This window comes from Thalassophryne amazonica, chromosome 8, assembly GCF_902500255.1.
Source record: "Thalassophryne amazonica chromosome 8, fThaAma1.1, whole genome shotgun sequence".
In the NCBI taxonomy this organism is placed as follows: domain Eukaryota; kingdom Metazoa; phylum Chordata; class Actinopteri; order Batrachoidiformes; family Batrachoididae; genus Thalassophryne; species Thalassophryne amazonica.
In genome coordinates this window covers 43,625,030-43,647,902 of record NC_047110.1, presented here as the reverse complement: position 1 = coordinate 43,647,902, position 22,873 = coordinate 43,625,030, and the positions used below count along the sequence as shown (strand labels likewise).

At 40.7% G+C, this 22,873-nt stretch overlaps 1 protein-coding gene across 1 annotated transcript in view; it reads left to right on the top strand.

Annotated features, from left to right (window-relative positions):
- The window catches only part of nuak1b (NUAK family, SNF1-like kinase, 1b), a 45,293-nt gene that overhangs the window by 11,348 nt on the left and 11,072 nt on the right, over nt 1-22,873 (top strand). The window contains exons 2-5 of the mRNA XM_034176079.1: nt 6,310-6,430; nt 15,770-15,921; nt 16,935-17,000; nt 17,105-17,224. Of these exons, the coding sequence (XP_034031970.1) occupies nt 6,310-6,430; nt 15,770-15,921; nt 16,935-17,000; nt 17,105-17,224 (459 nt within the window). The remainder of the gene's footprint in view (nt 1-6,309; nt 6,431-15,769; nt 15,922-16,934; nt 17,001-17,104; nt 17,225-22,873) is intronic.

Here is a 22,873-nt window from a genome sequence, read left to right as displayed (position 1 = left end):
TGAAATATGGTGTCTTTGAAACTCCTCAATAATGCCTGTTTGACACCAGGCAAAACCTTTTGATTGAAAAGGGATCTGCATGATGGTTTTGTTGGACAGTGGCTTAAGTACCTGCTGTGTAACAACCCATTCAGGCCTATTAATTTGCTGCCTATACAGTCATTGGTTTAAGGGGGGATTTCAAAGCAAAATACATGTGCATTCTTTCTGTAAATAAATACAAATATAATTTTAAGCAGTCCTCAAGCTTTGCAGGGCTAAGAAAGCCAAGAGTGCTGTGCAACCTTGCCCATATTCAAACAGGTTTTGCATAAGAGTACAAACATGGACTTATGGGTGAGTTTTTTTAAAGATGGCTTTAGTTGCTTATGCATTAAAGCTCACCTAAATATGCTACAGGATATTGTTTTTGAGGGAGCAATTTCAAAAGTTCTATCCCAAATAAATGAAAAAAAAAATATATGGAACAAAAATATAAACTCAACACTTTTGTTTTTGCTCCCATTTTTCATGAGCTGAACTCAAAGATCTCAAACATTTTCTATATACACAAGACCTGTTTCTCTCAAATATTCACAAATCTGTCTAAATCTGTGTTAGTGAGCACTTCTTTGCCAAGATAATCCATCCCACCTCACAGGTGTGGCATATCAAGATGCTGATTAGACAGCATGATTATTGCACAGGTGTGCCTTAGGCTGGTCACAATAAAAGACCACTCTACGGTACGGTAGAGTGAATGCAATACCGCCCTTGCTGTGCAGATTCTCCGGCCAATCTCACGCTTCATTGTCCATAATAATACTGATAATAATTGACATTAACAATAATAATAATAATAATGATAAAGAAAGGGGATAAAACTGGTGATTTTGATGCCAGGAACATTGACAGAGAAGCAGGCATCGTGAGATTGAACGTTGTGGGAGATGCTCTCTGCTTCTTTCCTCAATAAGTTAGTGTTTAATTAATTAATGTCCCAGTTAGCAACACAACATCAAAGTATTCACGAATGCAAATCTATGCGTGCATATGCTGTAATAGTGGCCAATCTTTAACATAGCAAATGCATAAAAGGCAAGATGTCTTGAAACAGGCACTGTTATGTATGTTTAATAATAAAAGGTTTTATGTACATCTTGAAATATTTGGCTATATTTTTGTTTAAAGACATTAATATTATACTTGTTATAATGTGATTGTGCCATCATAAAATACTGTATGTAATAGAGATATAAATTGTGAAATGCTTGGGCAACTAAAGACTGTTATGACCATAGCTGTACAAAATGAAGGGGGTTTGGGGGTGTTAGGCTTGATTCTATTCCTTTTCTTTGTTACTGTCTCTCCAGTTTTGGAGAAGGTTCTCACACTGCACAGAAGTTGGTGACATATGAATATAGATTTTGTCCAGCTTGTACAGAGTTGGATAAACAGCTGCCTCCATCCTCCCTATCTCTCCTTGCAAATTCACTGCAGAAAATAGTTCTGGGGAATATTAGCTTGGCTAAAACTCTTCTTGACCCTTGCCCATTTTAAGCATCTTCTTTATTTGCCTCTCACATGCCTGATATATCAGGGTTCTCACCAGGATTATTTCACCGCATAGGGGGGAACTTAGTGGGGCCTAGCTGTGGGACAAGCATTGCAAACGCAAGTATTGTAGGAGGGTCTGGGGGCATAACCCCCCCCCCCCAGAAACATTACAATTTATAACCCTTCCAAACACTATTTTCCTGCATTTTGAGGGACACTTTGTGTTCCTAACTGGGACGTTAAGTAACATGCAACATGTCCTTTTAAAAACAAAAGCCTCTCTATGCTGGTTAAATCACAGCATAGGGCAGGGGTAGGCAACCTGTTCCAGAAAGAGCCATGAGGGTGCAGGTTTTCTTTGCAGCCACTGACTCCACCAGGTGATTTCACTGATTAACTGATTCCATCTGCTCAAAGTGATATTAATCAGTAAAATCACCTGGTGGAGTCAGTGGCTGCAAAGAAAACCTGCACCCTCATGGCTCTTTCTGGAACAGGTTGCCTACCCCTGGCATAGGGGATCCAAATCACAGCATTGGGGCCCCCTATGCTCAACTGCACTGGCGAGAACTCTGTGTATATATAGTTGTGCGTAAATGGCCACACAGACCACGTCTGTGTGTACTGCTGCCTATGCTTTTGTGTCTTTTGCAGTAGAAACGTTATTACAATGTCTGATTTAAAAAATTTAAAGAGAGCCTGTACTGCAGTCTAATGGATTTTTAGCATTTGTGCCAACATGTAGGAGATGCATAAGTATGTGGGCAGTGATGGATGCACCATTTGAAATGCATAGATCAGTTAATAATTTTATATATATATATATATATATATATATATATATATATATATATATATATATATATATATATATATATATATATATATATATATATATATATATATATATATATATATATATATATATATATATATATATATATATATATTAGGGGTGGGCAAACATAAAAAATCTTAATCGCATTAACTCAATGACTTTCTGTGATTAATCATGATTAATCACATGGTATATGTGAAACCCAAAAATGAATTCAAAAGCCGCTTAAAAGCACAGTTTTATTTGAAAATGTAAATTTCAACTGAAACACACTAATGAAATCAAATATAAAACCACTGGCAGGTCATTTGTTATCCTGTTTCATATCAAAATAACAATATTCATGTCCATGACTAAATGTACTAAAACAAATACGTCACAATTGTACACATACCACAATTTGATATGTGTACAATTGTGATGTATTTGTTTTAGTATATTTAGATTTTGTTGTGATTTGGCACTTTATAAGCCGATTAAATTGAATTGAAATTGAACATTTTATTGAGTCTTAAAGTAAATAAATATGAATTTGGTCACTGGATCCTTAAACTTTATACATAATGAACTCTACATGGTGAATCCTTGATCTCTGGACATAAATAGGAATAAACAAAATCTGTAGTTTTTGTCAAAAGCATTTCCTTTCAGACATTGGCATGAATGTGTTTCCATATATCTGAGCTGAGCTTACAGCTGCTGTGCTTCACTTCAGGATGTAATTTGAAAAGAAAATACAGCACGTTTCATTTTGGGAGGGGAAAAAAGTATTAGTCGATTGTAGTTTCTTGTCTGTATTACATTTGGAAAGAGGTGTCATTTTATTTAAAGTGGCGATTCATTTTAAGTTATTAATTCCGACCGGACTCTGTCTCAGCCGCGCAGTGTTTCGAGCTGTGTGAACGGAACGGAGGACAATTCTCGTTTCTTGACAGCAACAAGACAAAAGTCCCAGTTAGTAACTTTAATCCACACAAGTGACTTACGATATTTTTAATGTCGGCGATAATGACCTCAATAATTAACGCAATGTTAGCGCATTAACGTTGCCCAGCCCTAATATATATATATATATATATATATATATATATATATATATATATATATATATATATATATATATATATATATATATATATATATATATATATATATATATATATATATATATATATATATATATATATATATATATATATATATATATATATATATATATATAGTCTGTTAGATAATAAACCGACCCTTTTATTTTTTTTTTACTATATGGATTTGAATGACGTGCGATTACACCAATCATGCTTGAACCCTCGTGCGCATGCGTGAGTTTTTTCACGCGTGTCGGTGATGTCATTTCCCTGTGGGCATGCCTTGAATGAGATGTGGTCCTGCCCTCTCGGCTGAATTCCTTTGTTTCACACGCTGCTCGAGACGGCGCGCGTTGCTTTATCAACATTTTTTCTGGACCTGTGAGGAATATCCGAGTGGACACTATTCGAGAAATTAAGCTGGTTTTCGGTGAAAAGTTTAACGGCTGATGAGAGATTATGGGGTGTTTCTGTCAGTGTAAGGACTTCCTACGCAGCGGGACGTCGTGCAGCGCTTCCAGGCGCTGTCGTCGGCCTGTTTTGACCTGAAAACATCCTAATTTAAGGCTTAATTCACCCAGGACGTCATGAGAGAACAGAGAAGATTCAGAAGAGGCCGGCATGAGGACTTTATGCGGACATTCCACTGTTTAAGGACATTTTTTAATGAAAGACATGCGCGCGAATCTGTGTGCGCCGCGACAGGAAAAACACCTCCGTGTTGAAAACCATTTGTAAATTTCAGGCGGCTTTTGATGGCTTTCAACAAGTGAGTAACTGAGAAATTGTTTAACAGCTTGGGCATGTTCCAGCTTGCCCATTAAGGTTTCCAATGGAGGTGTTTTTCCTGTCGCGACCGCCCGCGGTCGGGTCCGGCCCGCCATGCGACTCTGCCCACACGTTCTTTCATTACAAAATGTCCGTTAACAATGGAATGTCCAAATAAACTCCTCATGCCGACTTCTTCTGAAAGTTCTCTGTTCTCTGACGACTTAACTGGATCAACAGAGCCTGAAATGTGGAAGTTTTCACCTTAAAACGGCGAGACGCTGCCGCCTCGAAGCGCAGACCGCCGTCAGGTGCCGTGGGCCATCCTTAAAGCGACACTACCAGACCAAAATCTCTCATCAGCCGTTAAAATTTTTACCGAAAACCAGCTGAATTTATCGACTGGTGTCCACTCAGTTGTGCCTTACAGTTTTGAAAAATTTTTGATCAAACAAAGCAGCAGTCTCTGAGCCATTCCTAAACAATGAAAAAAATCGACGAGAGGGTGGGCCACTCCTCACTCAAAGACTGCCCACAGGCGAATGACGTAACCGACAGGCGTGAAAAAAAACTCTTGCATGCCCACGAGGGTTCAAGCATGTCTGATGTAATCACACGTGATTCAAATCCATATGGTTTTTGAAAAAAAAATAATAAGGTCGGATACTTTTCTAATAGACCTCGTATATACAGTATATATACAGTATATCACTTTTAAATGAAGGCATATCAACAGTGCAGAACATGCATCAGAACAACATTAAACAAAAACCATAAAGCAATTGAAATGTACAATGAGCAGAAGTATTTCAAATAAGGTAAAAACCTTATTTTAATTTAAGTATGGATCTTTGGCTAGAAACATCGATATCTGAGACACCTGGTAACTCATAAAGCTTGCTAAATAGGTGGAAATTGACCTGTATAAAAATGGACTGGCAAAAAGAACATTGATTTCATGCAACATCTATGCAGAAAAATGTTACTTGATTATTCGAGTAGTATTTGCATTGTGTGTCAAAATGATTTCTCAAATTAATGAATTCCTTGGTTGGGTTCCACTATAAATCCAGCAAACTGAGTTGCATCTATAAAGTGTTACTTGAGCTTTGGGATCCGGGATAAATGTTGATGAATTTAATGAGGTTAAGGAAAACATCAGCCTTAAAGACACAAACAACTTTTACCAATTGGTAACACAGCATGTGGACCCCCCGGAACGTCATTTTGTTTATTATGCTATCATTCTGTTACATTCTAGTATGTAATCAAGGCATGCTCTGGAAGGGAACAGTTCCGGTTTGGGGTTATTTTTATTGATGTACACGGTAATTAGCTTGGCACTCGCTGCTGCATGTGGTTTCTGCTGCACAGAATAAAGCTGGGGTTCTCAGAATACTTCTGCTTTGCTATGGGAGGACAAAAGTTTAAACTAACAGAATTTGGAGTGAGCATGCTCTGTACAGGCCTAATCAAAGAAATCCTAGGACTCAATCCAGAATGTTTAGTCTACAATTATAGTGACATGTGCTAGACTGTGTATTTTAAATTGGTTTATTTTAAGTAGCCCACTAACCACTCATTTAAGGACTGCTGGAGGTTCAAGTGCATCACGTTGTGGCTCTGTCTTTGCCCGATGGCATTTGTATGAAAGTGAAAAATCAAATCGTGTGGTAATTGACCGTTCGATCTCATGTAACAGACCCATTGGCAAGGCATGAAGACTGAATCCCATACCCAACCTCTTACTGTTCTCCAGATTCTTCCATGGGTAGTGATTTACGGACTAAAGGACTTGATAGGAGAGAAGGGTTATTTCATGAGGTTGATTGAGTGCAGAGTCTGTTGGAGAGAAACGTTGTAATAAGTACTTTGTGTGTGCCAGGATTTTCTTTGGAAATCCCTCTAAAAGAACAAGAATACCTTCCTCAAAACATGCTCATACAGACAAACAAAATGAGTTATTAATGTGAAAACAATGATAAGCATTTTAAAGTTTTATTCATTCCGCTCTAAATAATATTTATATAAATTTTGTTAATATTCAATCATCTGATCAGTGTTTATTCTGTGCTTCAGGTGGCAATTAAGTCCATTCGAAAGGAGAAGATTAAAGATGAGCAGGATATGGTACACATCCGCAGAGAGATTGAGATCATGTCATCACTCCGCCACCCACACATCATCTCGATATATGAAGGTGAGGATCGGTTGTATGTCTGCAAATGCAGACATACACCCCGAAGGAAAACTTCCAGTGTTTAATTTGCATACACAAAACCACATGTACACCGTTCACCTTCTTCTCTAGGCTCATTCAGCACTTGTGGTCAAATTGTAGGATTGTCATGTTATGACATGCAGATGTCATAATAAAACCTCGACTACAGGTCTGGGATGTTATTCATCTCCTCTGCAGTGTTTTGCTGCCCAAACCTGTAAACGTCTGGACGGATTTGATGGTGTGCACCTGGAGTGGACATCTCAGAATCTTTGTGTGGAAAGTTTCATGTGTACAAGAGGGATAGCCTCTCTCACATCTAAGAGGTATCATCCCTTGTCTTCTCTGGTCTTGATCTCTGGGCCAGACATCTGCTGATACTTACAGACAGCTGCAGCTGGGAACCAGACAACAGTGTGTGTGCGCGCATGTGTGTATTGTTGTGTAGTTATTTAGCTAGGGAAACACCGAACTGACCTCAGTCACCCAGGCCTGCAGCCTTGTCTGACTCTGGTCCAGTGCTATGCAGAGGGAGGAAAGGCCCTAAGCACTCCCTGGATCACTGTCAACATAGATCTACCCCAGGAAGCAACTCCAAATGTCAAAACCTTCAAGTAAGATTGAGACGGCATGCATTTTTGCTCTTTGGGACTTCCTTTTATGAAGTAAATGACCTTTACTGGAAAAAAGAAAAAGAATTAGTTTGTGTGTATGTGTGTGTGCGTGCAAAGGTTGAACAATCCCCATTGAATTCATTGAAAGTGTTTCTTGCAATTAATCATTGATAAAGTAGACCGAGTCTTTGTGGGGCCATTAAACTCACAAGGTCTTGCAGTGTGAGTTGCTTTTGTATGATTTGTGGTTTCTAATTATTTTCATGACTGTATCAACAAGGAAATTATTTTAGTGCCCTTTCCAGAAGATGTAAGTCCTACATGGGCCCCTTGGTGCCCATGCTTATCTTCAAATTCCATAGCGTGAAGCTGAGGAGAGTCCACAACACCCCCCCTGAACAGGACGCCATACCAACATAGGTTACTTCCCCAGCCTAGGCCAGTATGCGTTTACAGCCGAGGGGACTGGGACACTGTAAGACAGGATTGCATTTAAATAGCATAAGGTTGTGCACCACTTCTTTGGCCACTGTCAGCAGCAATTTTATGTTTGTGACAAACAACACTGTTTATCATACAGACATGCCAACAGTCACCAGGAGGGATGAAGCTTAGTTTGGTTGTGTACTTTGTAGGAGAGTAATTAAACTTTTAAACTGTTACACTTCGTAAACTTGAACGAATGTGTTCTCCAGTGCGTACACTACCTTTTTTGTCAAACAGTGTTTCTCCTCAGACCCAGCCGTTGTGGCCTGGACTCTACCCAGCCTCACTTTAGACATGTATAGGAGGCCCCCAGATTTGTGTATCTGGCAACACCCTCTTCCACAGCCTTTGCTAACTGCTTTGTGTGAAGAAAAACTGATCCAGATGTGTGTACAGATTGTGCGCTTTTTTTTTTTAATCCATTGGCTCTCTCTCTGTGCATCTATCGGCAGTCTGTGCATGGCATTTAAGCACAAACACACAATCATTTTTGTCAGAACACAAATGCCTCATTAGCAAGTGACCACAATGTGCGTGTCTGTCATTAAAACACAATGGCTGATCCATTTTTTTGTAGGACTACATCAAAGAAATTTTGTAGCTTTATCACCAAATGTAAAGAATTGCAAATAAGTGAAATGCATAGACATGCATTTCACTTATTTGCAATTCTTTGCATTTTATGAATGTGATATAATGAGCAGCAAAAGAATGTTCAAATTTTTCACTAAATACTTAATTCTTGACAAGTGGTAACTAGGGGGACTATTTTGTGTGGAGCTGAAACAGCTAAAGGCTTAGCAAATGGAGCACTATAAAGGCTCAGTTATGCTCCATTTATATTCAGATGTTTACCCATGTGTTTCTCAACTTCTTGCAGAAAATTTATCAATCTGTGAGAACCCTCTGTATTTAGTTTTTTTGTCAATAAATGAACCAACTTCAGCTCCAATGAGCAAAACATAATCACTTAAAGTGTAGGTGACACCAAAAAATGTGCACAAATAATCACTAAAAATGATGAAATGTTGCTATTTTAAAAAATCCTGAACAATAAAAGTCGATAAGCATACGGGTGAAGGATAAACAATAGCTGTCTGAAGCCTGCACTCTATTTCAGCCCTCAGCCGCAGCCGTTTTGTTGTGACGTTATCGGGAGAATGGGACCTGCTGATTCAAACACAAATCAATTGCAAACACGGCAGAAGTTGAGCTGTTTTTGGACGATTTTTTTTTTTTTTTTTTCCTTCCTTCCTAGTGTGGAGCTTTTTTTTTTCCCTAGTGTGGAGCTTTTTTTTTTTTTTTTTTTTTTTTTTGTCATGTCTGAAGGTAATTCTGAAGAAGCTGTGGGGACACAGACAGCCTTATGGTTCTGATCCTTGTTTAGACCACAGTGAGGAAGACCTTCAGTCTGACAACAGTGAGGATATTGGCAGAGTTCAGAACACAGAATGGTGAACTCCTGAAGAAAAAGCATAGACTGAAAAAAGAGCATTCTCTCTCTCTCTCTCTCTCTCTCTCTCTCTCATGTTCAAATTAATAGCAGTATGTTTAAAAAAGTAAAGCCTGTTATGCAGAAGATGGACAACCAGAACATATTTTTTTTCAGGCTCAAAACTACTTAGTCGCCCCTTGTACCTTACAGATATACACTTAGGACACAGTGTTTGTTGTAATTTTTTAGGAACATTTACTTGGCTGAGTTTGTGAATGCCATAGTGACTTTGAATTTCACAGTAAAAGTCTTTAATGTGCAGCTACCAATTCTGTGACATTAAAATTATTTTACTGTACACAGCACAATCACGAAACTGAGTTGTTGATGTCATTGCTAGTATATTTAGCATAGGGGCTGCACTTTAACACCGATGTTAGTAGGAGCTCTGTTGTTATGCTGAAGCCTGGTAGTGATTTCTGATAGCATAGCAGCTCCTCTAAAAGCATAGTGGGCAAAAGTCAAGCATGGTGGTGCCACAAGGGTATAACACTTAAGAATGACACAACTGTTCAGCATAGAAACAATAGGCAATACATGCATATCTGTGCTCCCTTAAATTTATTGGCTTTAACAAACCTGCCTTGCAGATAGTTTCCATTTTGTCTGCTCACAATTTCATCTCTTCCTTTTTTTGGGGCATTTTCCACATGGAGCTGTAACATATATAACTCTTGTGTTTCCCTTCAGATTGTCTTGTTGGCCAGGTGGTAAGGCCCACAAAGGCAGATGCAATCGTGACACTAGCTTCCACACACTCTGTTTATAGTGGCAGAACATAAAAAATTGGAGGAACATGAATGTTTATAAAAAGACCCAGTTATGTAACAGCTAAAGCAAGTAGCTGAATAAACTGACATCATGTGGATCCTTGTAGATACATATAGTGCGATTTGTCCTTAAGAGGTAAAGGGTAGTTGAGGAGTGACGTGGTAGCTATAAAACTGCTCACCCTAAAGACCCCCAATTTTCATTGTATATCATTGATGACCAAGTGGTTACTGTGTAGGCTCTCAGTTGTCCAGGTGGTTTCCATAGTAGAAAAGCTTGAATGTTCGACTGGACTGGGTTGCTTGACACGAGGTCCTTCGACTGGACTGGGTTGCTTGACGCGACTGGGTTGCTTGAGCGAAATGTCCTCGCGTCAAGCAACCCAGTCCAGTCGAAGGACCTCGCGTCAAGCAACCCAGTCCAGTCGAAGATTCAAGCTTTTCTACCAAGTGGTTAGTGCGCTTGGTTTCAGTGTGGGAGGTTTCCAGTTCAAATCAGAGACTCTTGAATTGAAACACTTGGGGCAGCTGAAAAAGGACACTGGAGGCTGGCGCTCACGAAAAAAAGTCAATAAATGCACTATTTGGATACAAGCCTTTAAGCTAGCAACCATGGGGAGAAACATGGTTCCCTCTGTGTTGGCAAATACAAGATAACATGCAACAGAACAGAAAGTAACAACAGAAAGTAAAACCTGAAGTAACAAATTGATAGAAAGTCTCCTGGCATCCGCCCGCATGCGGGAGATGATGGTGTAGCGCCCAGGTTGTTTGTTTGTTTTTTGGGGGGGGATTTTTTTGTTTTGCTTTTGTTTGTTTTACACTTCTTCAATTCAATTTCAATTTATTTCATTTATATAACAACAAATCACAGCAAAGTTGCCTCAAGGAGCTTCACACAAGTAAGGTCTAACCTTAGCAACCCCTAGAGCAAGCACACAGGCAACAGTGGTAAGGAAAAATTCCCTCTAATTTGAGGAAAAAACCTTAAGTCGACCAGACTCAAAGGGGTGACCCTCTGCTTGGTCCATGCTACCGACACAATTGCCAATACAAATATACAGGAAATTTTTGTCTTTTGTTTCTGTCTGCACCTGCGTGAATGACTTATCAGGCCAATGCGTGAGTGACAATCTCTCTGCATTTTTTTTACGTGTACTGTGATGCCTGCTGAGGCTCAGCAAGGCCTTGGTTCCACTCCTGCTCAACCCTCTGTGCACTTGTGACAGTAAGGCGCCAGGGTGCACAGTCATCTGCACACTGATAGAAAGTGTGGCTTGGGAAAAATATGAAACTTCATCAGTGTGGCATATTGGTGATATCAGACTCAAAATACTATTCATGAGCGATTTTAAACCTTTTTTTCAGAACATTGACCCTGAGTCTGTATCAGTACGGAAGCTATTTTAATATGGTAAATAGGAGTTTATTACATCACCACCTGTTCCAAAATATTCAAGTTGATTTGACCCTTCTGATGTTGAAACATAGAAACACAAGTGAGTGAACTATAGGATTGCTGTGTTCTGATTAAAAAAAAAAAAAAAAAAAAATGAACACAATAAGTCATTTGCATTATATTTCATATTTAGAGGCAGAAGTCAGTACATGATATATACGTGCATGAGCACATATGTTTGTTCAGTGCAGATGCCTGTTAACCATGACAATCGGATAATAGGTATCACTTAGAAAAGTGGGAGGTATTGACGTATGAACTAAAACCAGTGTATAACAGTATGACGTTAGTAGTGACAGTGGTGTCCAGTGAACTGCAACTAGCCGAAGTTATGTAAACTTGGTAAATACTACGCCACCAGTGGTTAAAAGTAAATGAGAGTAAATGCTGAGTGCTGGCTGTTTGTGCACAGACTGACTGACTGACTGAACAATAACCACTCCACATCTGACCTCAACCACCTCACTGCTCCTTCCACATGGCTTAACCTCCTCTGTGCTTGGCGAAGGTCCTGTTTGTTTCTTTCCAAGTAGACAGACACTCCTAATCAGACAACACCATCACTCGGCAACTGTTTGCTTGTAAAGAGGGTTATGGCTTTAAAAGGATCCCAGCAGGAGGCGAGGAAAGAAATGTGACAAACTATGAAGTTGCTCACTCAAGGGTGTAGAAAGCAGAGTCCTTCAACCCCCAGTAAACCTGCTGTGTGGGGGAAAAAAAGCCCACAATAAGGAGTAACACTGTGTTGTTGTCATCTCTTTGGTATTCCCTTAATCTCTCTGTCTGATGTCACTCTCCTGCTCTCTCCCTACAATTTTTATTCTCTTCATGCCAAAGAGATAAAGAAGCATGTAACCTTGTTGTACACACAATAATGCTAAATATTATCAAAGAAATATCTTTGGTGAGCTTCGCAGTTAGATATACAAACAGGCTACAGTCATACTAAATTTATGAGGGTACTTTTATCCAGTTAGCTGATGTGTAACAGGCAGTGGTGGCCACAGCTAACCAAAAAGTTAGTTTTGATAACTGCTAATCCGCTAACTGAAAAGTTAACTTTTATAACGCTAAACTGATAAACCACTTAAAAAATTTAGAGGAAGCTACAGCTAACCACTAACTTTCAGTATTGTCTCCAGTACACTCCCAGCTACTGACAAGCTGGTTTTGAGTTTAAGCACCGCCAGTGCTTCTGATTAAAATCAGAGATGATCACAAACCCAACACAACCAATGAGTCAGCGCTTCTGTCTTTGTGCGCCCTGCGGAAGAGTCATTTACATTCAACATACCATGCCCCAAACGTCTGGCACATTTGGGGCACACAAGTTAACCCACACAAGTTACTGTAACGTGTGTGTTGGTTTTTACAAACGTGTGTTTGTGTATATGTCCATCCATCCATTTTCTTCCGCTTTATCCGGAGTCGGGTCGTGGGGGCAGCAGTTCAAGCAAAGCCACCCAGACCTCCCGATCCACACACACCTCCCCCAGCTCGTCAGGGGGAACCCCAAGGCGTTCTCAAGCCAGCCGAGAGATGTAGTCTCTCCAGCATGTCCTGGGTCTTCCCCGGGGCATTTGCAAACCTGAAAATTCTGTTTAGTTGTGATTCAACATGAAGACTGTGATATTTGGGCGGGCGCTATTCACACTGCCATCCAGTAGATGGCAGTGTTCTGTGCATTTCGACCCATCTACTGGGTGAAAATGCATCCATCTATTGTTTCAGGGCACCTTTTCCGAGTGTGATGGGAAATTGAGCATTGAGCAGAGGATCCTTTTCAACCTTCAAGCATGCTAACTGATCCCCATCTTACGTCTTGAGACTGACAGACCAACATATACAGTGTGTGTGTGTGTGTGTGCGTGTGTGTGTATGTGTGTATTAGGGATGTCCCGATCCGATTCAGAGTCATCTGATTTTGAGTATCTGCTAATACCGAGTCCCGATCCAATACTTTAAAAAACTGAATGAACAATCAACAAATGCTAAATATATAATAATTTCATTTTAATCACCTTATTTTATTATTTATCACTTAAACAGTGCACTTCTCCTTGAGGTAGCTTGAACAATCAAGTAATAATCTACCAGACTTAAAAAAAATTACAAATTTCCATGTTATTTTATTTGTTTAAAAATAAAATGTCCAAGGTTCCGTATGTTAAACAAAAAATTATCTAATCTGAAATAACAGGTGGTTTTAATTTATAGATGAAAGGTTTCTAAAGAACCATTTATTGATTTAGCCATTTTAATTACAAGTGTTCTAAACTTTTTTAAACAGTAATCAGAAATTTTGAGGTAACAAACAACAACAACAAAAAACATTTCCAGGGATTTTTCTTCAGATAACTGCTCTATAAATGAGCAGTGCTGTGACACGTTTCTGTTTGGTACAGATCAGTGGTTTCTGCCACTAGTCTTCCGTGTTTTGGCCCGATGCGTCGTTCCTATTGGACAACACGAAGCTACATCACAGCTCAGAGCGTAGAAAGTTCAAAAGTCAACTTGAAAAGTAAAAGAAAAAAAAACAACTTACATTTGCATCCTGACAGTCCTCAGTGTACTCCTCTGAGGCTTTATCAGTGTTCATCAATTTCAGAGCAGCGCAGTGAACGTGAATGAAGACGGAAGGTCTTTAAGATGCGCTCCTAAATGTGATGAGTGCACACGTCGCTCGTGCGCACACCATCTCTTGCTCCGTTTTGCAGACAAACGATCACAGGACAATTTGTGTTTTCATTTTGTTAATCAGATGACAGATCGTCGTCCTGAGGACTTGGTCACCACCGGGTCCTGCTGCGCACGGAAGGGTGACTGAGCAAGAGTTTCGGTGGGAAAGTGTCCATCATGCTCTTGTCATTCCATCGAGGCGTCAGGCTGAGCGCGTAAACACACAAACAGCAGTTCTGTGAAAGAAACTTTGCGCGCATAACTCCCCCCACCTCTGTCCAGGTTACAATTCCATCTCTTCTTCCCAAACTCACTGCGCAACTCTTGTTCCCTTTTCTGTGCGAGAATGTCCGGTTGAACTTACGTTTTTTTCTTTTGTTCAATTTAAAAAAAAAAAAAAAAAAAAAAGATTGGGTTGAACTTTGACCGTGTCAGCCTGCCGACAAGCGGCATTGCGCGCTCCTGTCAGAAGCGTCACTTTAGCTCTGCTTTTGACGCGATGCTTCTGACGTCTCTAAAAAGCAACGCGTCTCACTCCTTTGACGCTTCCGACACGTGAAAGGCCCATTAATATGCAGTAATGAGCTTGAAATAGCGCTGAACAAAATAATGAGTCGTGCGCATGCGTGAGTTTTTTTCCACGCTTGTCGGTTGCGTCATTCGCCTGTGGGCAGGCTTTGAGTGAGCACTGGTCTACCCCCCTCATCGGATTTTCATTGTCAGGAAAATGGCTAAGCGATTGGCGCAGCGCTGAATCAAATTTTTCCAGAAACTGAGAGAGACAGCCAGGTGGAAACCATTTGGAAAATTCAGACGGCTTTCGGTGAAGATACTCTGGGCGTCACACAGATTAAAGATCATTACAACCAGATTAAAGACGGCCCACAGCGGCGCAGGGCGCACCACGCTCCAAGCGGCCATTGACAGGCTGAAACGACCACATCATTTCCAAAGTGAAGGCTGTGTTGATCCGGGACGTCGTCTGACTGCCAGAGAAATTGTGGAAGAGGTGTACATCAGCACTTTTGCGGCACATTCCACTGTTACAGGAGATTTTGTAATGAAAGATGTGCGTAGGAATTCGCGCGTCGGGATGGAGCTGCTCATGGCGTACAACAAATAGCACGTCCGTGTTGGAAACCATTCGGAAGATTCAGACGGCTTTTGGTGGCTTTTCAGTTGAGTGAGTATCCGAGAAATTGTGTAACAGCTGGGCATGCCACAACTTGTCCTGTGAGACTTCCAACTCAACAACACACACACACACACACACACACACACACACACACACACACACACACACACACACACACACACACACACACACACACACACACACACACACACACATACATATATATGTTTTTGGCTACATGAATGTATTGACAAATGTGACGACATGATGAAAAAGTGCATCGTGTCATAGCTCTCGTCTTGTTCTAAGCTCTTTCTTCTCGTGGTGTTTCCTCTTTTCTTGCTGTTGGTCTGCACTGGCTGCCCTCCCTGAGGAGGGGGCTTGATTAAATTAACGGCCGCTCCCTGTGATGTTGTGAAAGAGCCAGACTCATAAGGTGGGGTTTGTGTGATGTAACCCGAGGAGAACTGTGGCGCGTGACATGCTCCTATGTAATTTTGAATTTTTCTGTAAAACTGTAAAAATATGGACAAACTTGTGAACTGTCTTTTTTGCATAATTGTCATTTGTTATTATAACATAGTATAATTTACCTGGATTGTTCTCGAAATGTTTTTGACTATTTTTGTGGACGCCTATATTCACAGATTCTCTCCAACTGTTCTCTTATCTTTCCTCAGTGTTTGAGAACAAGGACAAGATTGTGATTGTAATGGAATATGCCAGCAAAGGCGAACTGTACGACTACATCAGTGAGCGTCGACGCCTGAGTGAGAGAGAGACGCGACGCTTTTTCCGACAGATAGTCTCTGCTGTGCATCACTGCCACAAGGTGAGAGCACACACACCATGCAACTTTCAACTCAACATGCAGATGATTTTTCTTGGCTTCCTTCAATCTCTTGCATCCAGACATTGAATTCCAGGCCACAGCAGGCTTAACAGAACATTAACCATGTACCCCTACAGTCAACCATATAGCCAGTTAATCTGCTGTGCTGTATATGCTTTTCTTGGCTCAGTGGAATTAGGGAGTCATCTCTTACTGAGTGAAGATGTAACACAGGCCAGTTTAATTTAGACTTACATGATTACAGTGCACTAAAGAGCCCTTGTATTAATCCCAAAGGTCAGGGGCCCCTGGGGATGGGTTCTGGTCTTGTTTTGCATCTCTCCATGTGGAGATAGAGATGTTGTCAAGGCCTTTAGGTAGGAGAGTCCCAGACATCCACAAATGATGAGCCATCACAATAAATTACAACCTTCCATCGGATAGGGTAGTGTGACTCAGTGACCATTTTTTTTCTTTTGTGTGACAATCAGATCCATGTGAGCATGAGCTGACTGTCAGGGAATAACCAATAGGAGACAGCATGCAGAGCACAACCCTTTGGAATAGAAATGGGTGTAGTCTTTCCTCTACATCTCAGCTGAATCCTGTTTGCTTATGAACCACATGAAAATTCCTAGGGTTTTTTTTTTAATACCAGGAGTTAAAACCATAGTTGGATTTTTTTTTTTTTTTTTTTTGTCTTTAATCCTAAAATATTCATAGACTATAACTCATAATGGGTGGTAATTACAGGCTCATATTGCATACCATGTGGGTCATCTTAAAAATGACAATCACAGCAGATGGCAGTGTAAAGACCCAAGCGGGGGGCAGGGAGGGAAGGTGACAAGGCCAGGTACACCATATGAGACCAATATGCCTTAATTTCCCCCGAGAACCAGAGGCTAGCTGTGCATAAGCAGTCTTGGAGTACAATTGACTATTTGTTATTTGGATCCACCTCTCATGAAATGTGTATTAGGATGCGTCAAACTATTTTGTTTTTCTTTCAGAATGGAGTGGTTCATAGGGATCTGAAACTGGAAAATGTGCTACTGGATGAAAACTGTAACATCAAGGTGACATGATGAGATCTATGATCATTTGTATCATTTATAAAATACTTATTTGAACAATGGATTCGTAATCCATTACAAATTGTCATACACTCCTCTTTCCACAGATTGCAGACTTTGGCCTGTCCAACCTCTACCACAAGGACAAGCTTTTGCAAACCTTCTGTGGTAGCCCACTCTATGCTTCACCAGAGATTGTCAATGGGAGACCTTACCGTGGCCCAGAGGTGAGGTCTTTCTAACCATATGACATACACACACTGACCCCTGAGCTCTAAATGTGTAGAAAATAAGTGCCATGTACGCCCTAAAGGGGCTTTCACAGTGGCGTATTCGTACAGCTGCTCATTGCGGCGTTGTGAGTCACTGAAATACGCCCCAAATACGTGCATGCTCGTTTTTTTCCGTTGTGCATTCCGTTAGTAGAGCTGCGTATTGCGGCGTGTGGCTATTTTAATACGCCCGGAGTGCACGCGTACCTCGAGTGTTCATTCCGTTCGTATAGGTGCGTGTTTGTGTGCACAGCGCGTTTCTTTTGACGCAAAAAAAGCCACTTCCTCTTTTTTTCAGTTCTCAGACGGCTGTGCTTGAAAATCAGTGGGATTTTATCATGAGTATGTGTTCATGTGAGCAGTCTCTCTCCTCTGACTGCTAAAATCTCTGTCTGTGTGTTCTGTCTGTCTGTCTGTGTGTTCTGTCTGTCTGTCTGTGTGTTCTGTACTGCGAGGTGTGGCTTAACAGAGTCATTCAACATTATTATTGTTGTTTTTTTAATGCAGCGAGTGAGTTTATTTTAGTCACAACTCTTTTCAGCTTTGATCAGACTGATCGATCACGGCGTTTGATGGGCACACTGACATGCAGCGAGTGGCGTTTATGAGAGGGAGAGCGCGCGCACGACAGAGCGCCTTTATGAGCCTTAAGGAGACTCACTCCTCTGAATAAAACCTCTTTCTGTCTCTCTATAATCACAGCTGTGACTATTTAAAATCTCTCTCTGAGTGAGAGAGATTTTATTTAGAGGAATCTGAGTCTCCTTATAACAGTGCTCTCTTGCGCGCGCATGCTCGCTCTCCCTCTCTGTGTGTGTGTGTGTGTGTGTGTGTGAGAGAGAGAGAGAGAGCGGTTTTATGAAATAATGCGACACTGAAACAGTCCTCATCCAGTATAGTGAAGCAACAATCTCGCAGTATTTATAGCTCCAGAAGAACAACAGGCAGATGTGAAGTTGCGCACAGTCCGTATTGCAGCTTGGGCGGGCTCACAATAGCGGACAGTAGCACGGCGCTGCGTGGACTCCTGTGGAGGCTCCATGCTGTGCTGTATGCCGTAGAAAATTAAACAGGTTTAATTTCTTCCGTCCTACGCGCGTAGCCCTCAACATACTGCTACGTATTGAGAAAAAACTCCACGTGAAGTGGGCGGAGAGCTGCTCATTAAAGCATAGATGATACGCTGTAATGAGCAGCTGTACGAATGCACCACTGTGAAAGCCCCTTAAGACCCTTGGTGCTGGTGTTTATCTCCTGATTCCGAAGGGTGAAGTTGATGAGTCTACAGCTCCCCCTGGATGGGAGGGAAATCTGTTGCAGGTTACTTCTCTAGCTGGTATCTATTTACACCTGGGTGGACTGGGACAGTGCATATGAAATGTCTTGTTCAAGGCCACAGACAGGACTGGGATTGAAACGCAGGTGTACATACACCAATCAGCCATAAGATTGTGACCACTGACAGGTGAAGTGAATAACATTTATCTTGTTACAATGGCACCTGTCAATATGTGGGATACATTAGGCAGCAAATTAACATTTTTTTAACAACTTTAACAACTTTTTTTTATATAAACAAAGGTAGTGCTTGGTCCTTACAGTTGATGTGTTGGATGCAGAAAGGTTTGAGTGACTTTTACAAGGGCCAAATTGTGACTGGTCAGAGCATCTCCAAAACTGCCGTTCTTTTGGGATGTTCCCAGTCTGTAGTGGTCAGTACCTACCAGAAGTGATCCAAGGAAGGAAAACTGGTGACAGGATTAAGGATGGCCAAGGCTCATTTATGCGTATGGGGAGTGAAGGCTGGCCCATGTGTTCCAATCAAACAGAACTATCTGCTGTTAACCTCTTGGTCCCATATACCACAGCACACCCTCAGAGGTCTATGTGGAGTGCATTCCTTGTCAAGTCACAGCTGTTGTGGTGGCAAAAGTGGGTCCTGCATACAATGATGGAAGTTTTCCGTGAATTCCCGGAAATCCAGGTTTTTACTTATGTGGTGAACATTTCCAGCGGTAATGCACCGTGTTGGTTTGCAAACCACCAATAAACTTGGAAGAAGTAGTAGTAGTTGTTTCTGGGTTATTTTTGTTTTCCTGGCCCGCGTGTGATTTAGTCTGTGGTCTGTCTTCACGACGTTTGTATTTGTAAAATTGTTTAGAAATGCCTCTGATGAGATGTCACAGTAGATATTAAGTCTCACATTTTCATGTCCTGATCTGAGATCCAACAGAACCAAAACGCTGTCCTGAGTTTTTTTTTTTTTTTTTTTTTTTAAATCATTTATACGTAAAGCTAACACTCCTGGTAAGTCTTTATTATGTCACATTTTGGATGGAATTTGTTGTCAGTTGGTGTTATGCGTATAACTTGATATGTTAGCCTGCTTAATCTGCCTTTTATGGTTTCTTCTGTTACGTGGGCATGAAATATTAATGTGGAGGAAAATATAAATATCTAACATGCTCGTAGAAGTCCGATATTGATGTGAAAATGTTTGTGCATCGTTTTGCACAACACTTAAGTTGTGAGTATCCCAGAAATGATGACGTCAGCACTGGATGGAAAAATCTGTTATTGCATTTTCCATTTATAGAAGTGAATAAGAATCTAATTTAAACCCAAATCAGTGTTCCTGAGAACTAAATTATATTGGTGACTTAATGAACAGTAGATGTAGCTTTATTTGTATCTAATTTTACTTTAGTTGAACAGTAGATGTAGCTTTATTTGTATCTAATTTTACTTTAGTTTATTTTAAGACAATATCAGTTGTTCAAAAACACAAATTGCTGAAGTCAAACGTTGTGGAGCAAGAACAGTAACAGTCCAATGCAAATATGTGGCCTTATCAAATAGTAATAATACCATATTGTAATTCATGTGACAGATTGTGTATTATAGTCTTGTCATCCTTTTTCACACAACTTTTTTTTTCACACAACTTTTATCGTGAAGATACAAGTTGTGTGAAAAGACTCTTCTCTGGGCTGGAAAAATTGACCTGACCCAACAAAAAAAAATAATTTGAGATTATTTATTTATTTATTTATTTGATTGGTAAATAGACCTGAAAATGCACCACAATGCATCTGAGATTTCTAGTTCTTCTGGGAGAAAAACCCCAGACCCCACGCCAGGGGCTTCGAGCCTTTGGCCCTTGCCAAAACTTTCAAGTATTCTTTTTCCCCCTCGGGTCACTTTCATGACTGTACATAATATTCGGCAGATGGCTGACCCTTGTATCCACTGAACTTCCTGCTCTGCAGTCTATGCATGAGTCCAACATACAAATTTATTTTTGTTAAAGTCCTTACACATGATTTTTCTCAGTTTTTATCCCCCACTGGCCAAAGGGGGATTATGTTGTAGGTATGTCTGTGTCTGGCTGTTTTTCCGTATGTTCCTAAATAAAAGTTATATGCGTACTGAAATCAGGTCCTGTCACATTTTCAGTAGGAATTTCATGTAACTCGGTACAAATCCTTGGGCAAGGTCCTGAATCCCCTAGTTCACTGGTGTCCAAAGTATTCCAGAAAGGGCCGAGAGGGTGCAGGTTTTCGTTGCAGCCACTGACTTCAGCAGGTGATTTCACTGATTAACATCACTTTGAGCAGGTGGGATGAGTTCATCAGAAAAACACCCGCTGAAGTCAGTGGCTGCAGTGAAAACCTGCACCCTCTCTGCCCTAGTTGCTCCCGGTGTGTAATGGGCGCCTTGCATGGCAGCAGCCTGACATCAGGGTGAATGTGAGGTATTGATCTGTAATGGCCCAGTCATATGGCAAACAACGATTCCTGAATGAAGGGAAAAAAAGGTAAATGTCACAATTCGTTGAGAAAAGGTGGACGAAAGAGCTTTATCACCGAACACTTTGCGAAGCAAGAGCACAAAAGGGACGAAAGAGGAACTAAACAAAACCGAAGCTAACGTTGATCTCAAAGCTTTAAATGAAATGCACCTGGAGCCACAGCTGGAGCAGTGTGCGTCTGCATCGCTGAGTTCCAGGACTCAGCACTGGGACGGAGCTCATAGCGCCTGAGTCCTGGAGAAACTGCAAAGAGAAGCTATTGAGATCTGTGCACACGTCGTTGGACCCACCTGCTCTGGTTCCTTGTCCAGAACAAAAGAGGGATCACGCAGGAGCTGCTGCTGCTGCCGCTGCTGCATTCAAGTATCATTAGACATTACACAACTTTTTTGTTGTTTCAAATTCAGCAGTTGCTTGTAGCAAAGTCATTAATTGTATCCACACAAAAGATTAATTCTGGACTATATAAGGTGCCTGAGCCCATTAAAGCTGATCCCCCACCCAGATAAAAAAAAAAAACAAGCAAACAGACTGAGTTTGCCCTGAAATGTTTGACAGTACATGAACACAGCAGCAGCACTCAGAAATGGCTTTTGCACTGTGTGAAAACATTCACCTGGTCGAACGAAGTCAAACTAAACACTAACGTTACAAAAACTAAGCAAACAATTAAAAAAAAAAAAAAGTCAAGAACGACAGCAAAACGAAATACCGATGAATTGAGGTTTTCGTTGCCCTTCGTTCAAATTTTTTGACAGTTTAAAAATCCTGACGCAGCGACCACTGCAGCAGTGAAGCTGAGTGAATGCTAAATGATGCCTACGAAAGTCCAGATTTTTTCTTTTTTTTTTTTTTTTAGGGCTTTGTTGCCCTTCGTTAAGTGCCGTGTGACTGGGCCATAAAGCGCTTTGAGCATCTGATGCAGATGGAAAAGTGCTATATAAATGCAGTCCATTTATATTGTAATTTTGAACAAGATTGACACATTTTGGCAGAGTTATGGCCCTTAATTAGTGTAGACTGCCAGTTTCATGAGTTGGTGCCTGCATTCTGAAATCAACTCCTTTCCCATTTTTAAGAGGAATTTCGAGAAACTGGGCATAATTCCTTGAAGTGTTATCAGAATGTAGCAAGCACTTGTACCAAAGCAGCATTGGCCGGCGGGTGATATTGAACTCTCAGAGCACTGTTGTTCAGTTTGATGTATTTTACCAGGAATTCTCTTGTACTCTAAGCAACTTGCATTCATTTATCTTATTGGTCTATTTCAGGAACAAAAATTGTTTTTAGAAACTCTTAACTTTGTAGTTGCGTTTCACCAAACGTAGTTTGTTTTACTCTATAGTTCCTGAATCGTTTCTTCTTCCTGACTCATCCACACATATGTCCTCTCTGATGGTACAAAAAACAAACAAACAAGGCAAGCTTGTAAAAGTGAGCTGTTGGTGAGCTCACTCAGCACACTGGCAGCAGGTCTCACAGCAGCATGAAGTACAACAGCAACAAGATTCCAGACTTGAAACAACCGTGGTTTCTAGAATATGACAAACATGAGGAAAAGTGGACTCATGTGGCTGTGATACTTCTGCCGATGAGTCCTCAATTGAAAATCAAAAACTCTTTCAGTATTTACTGATTTAATAATACTGCAAGACTTTAAAGGAAGAAAAATAAGACGGCACTAATCAACTCACTTTCAGCAGAAAAATCTGTACAACTTGGTGAAAATCTACATCTTCACACTACTTGTCACACAAATGTGACAGGGCACTCACTGCAGGAGTGAAATTTTT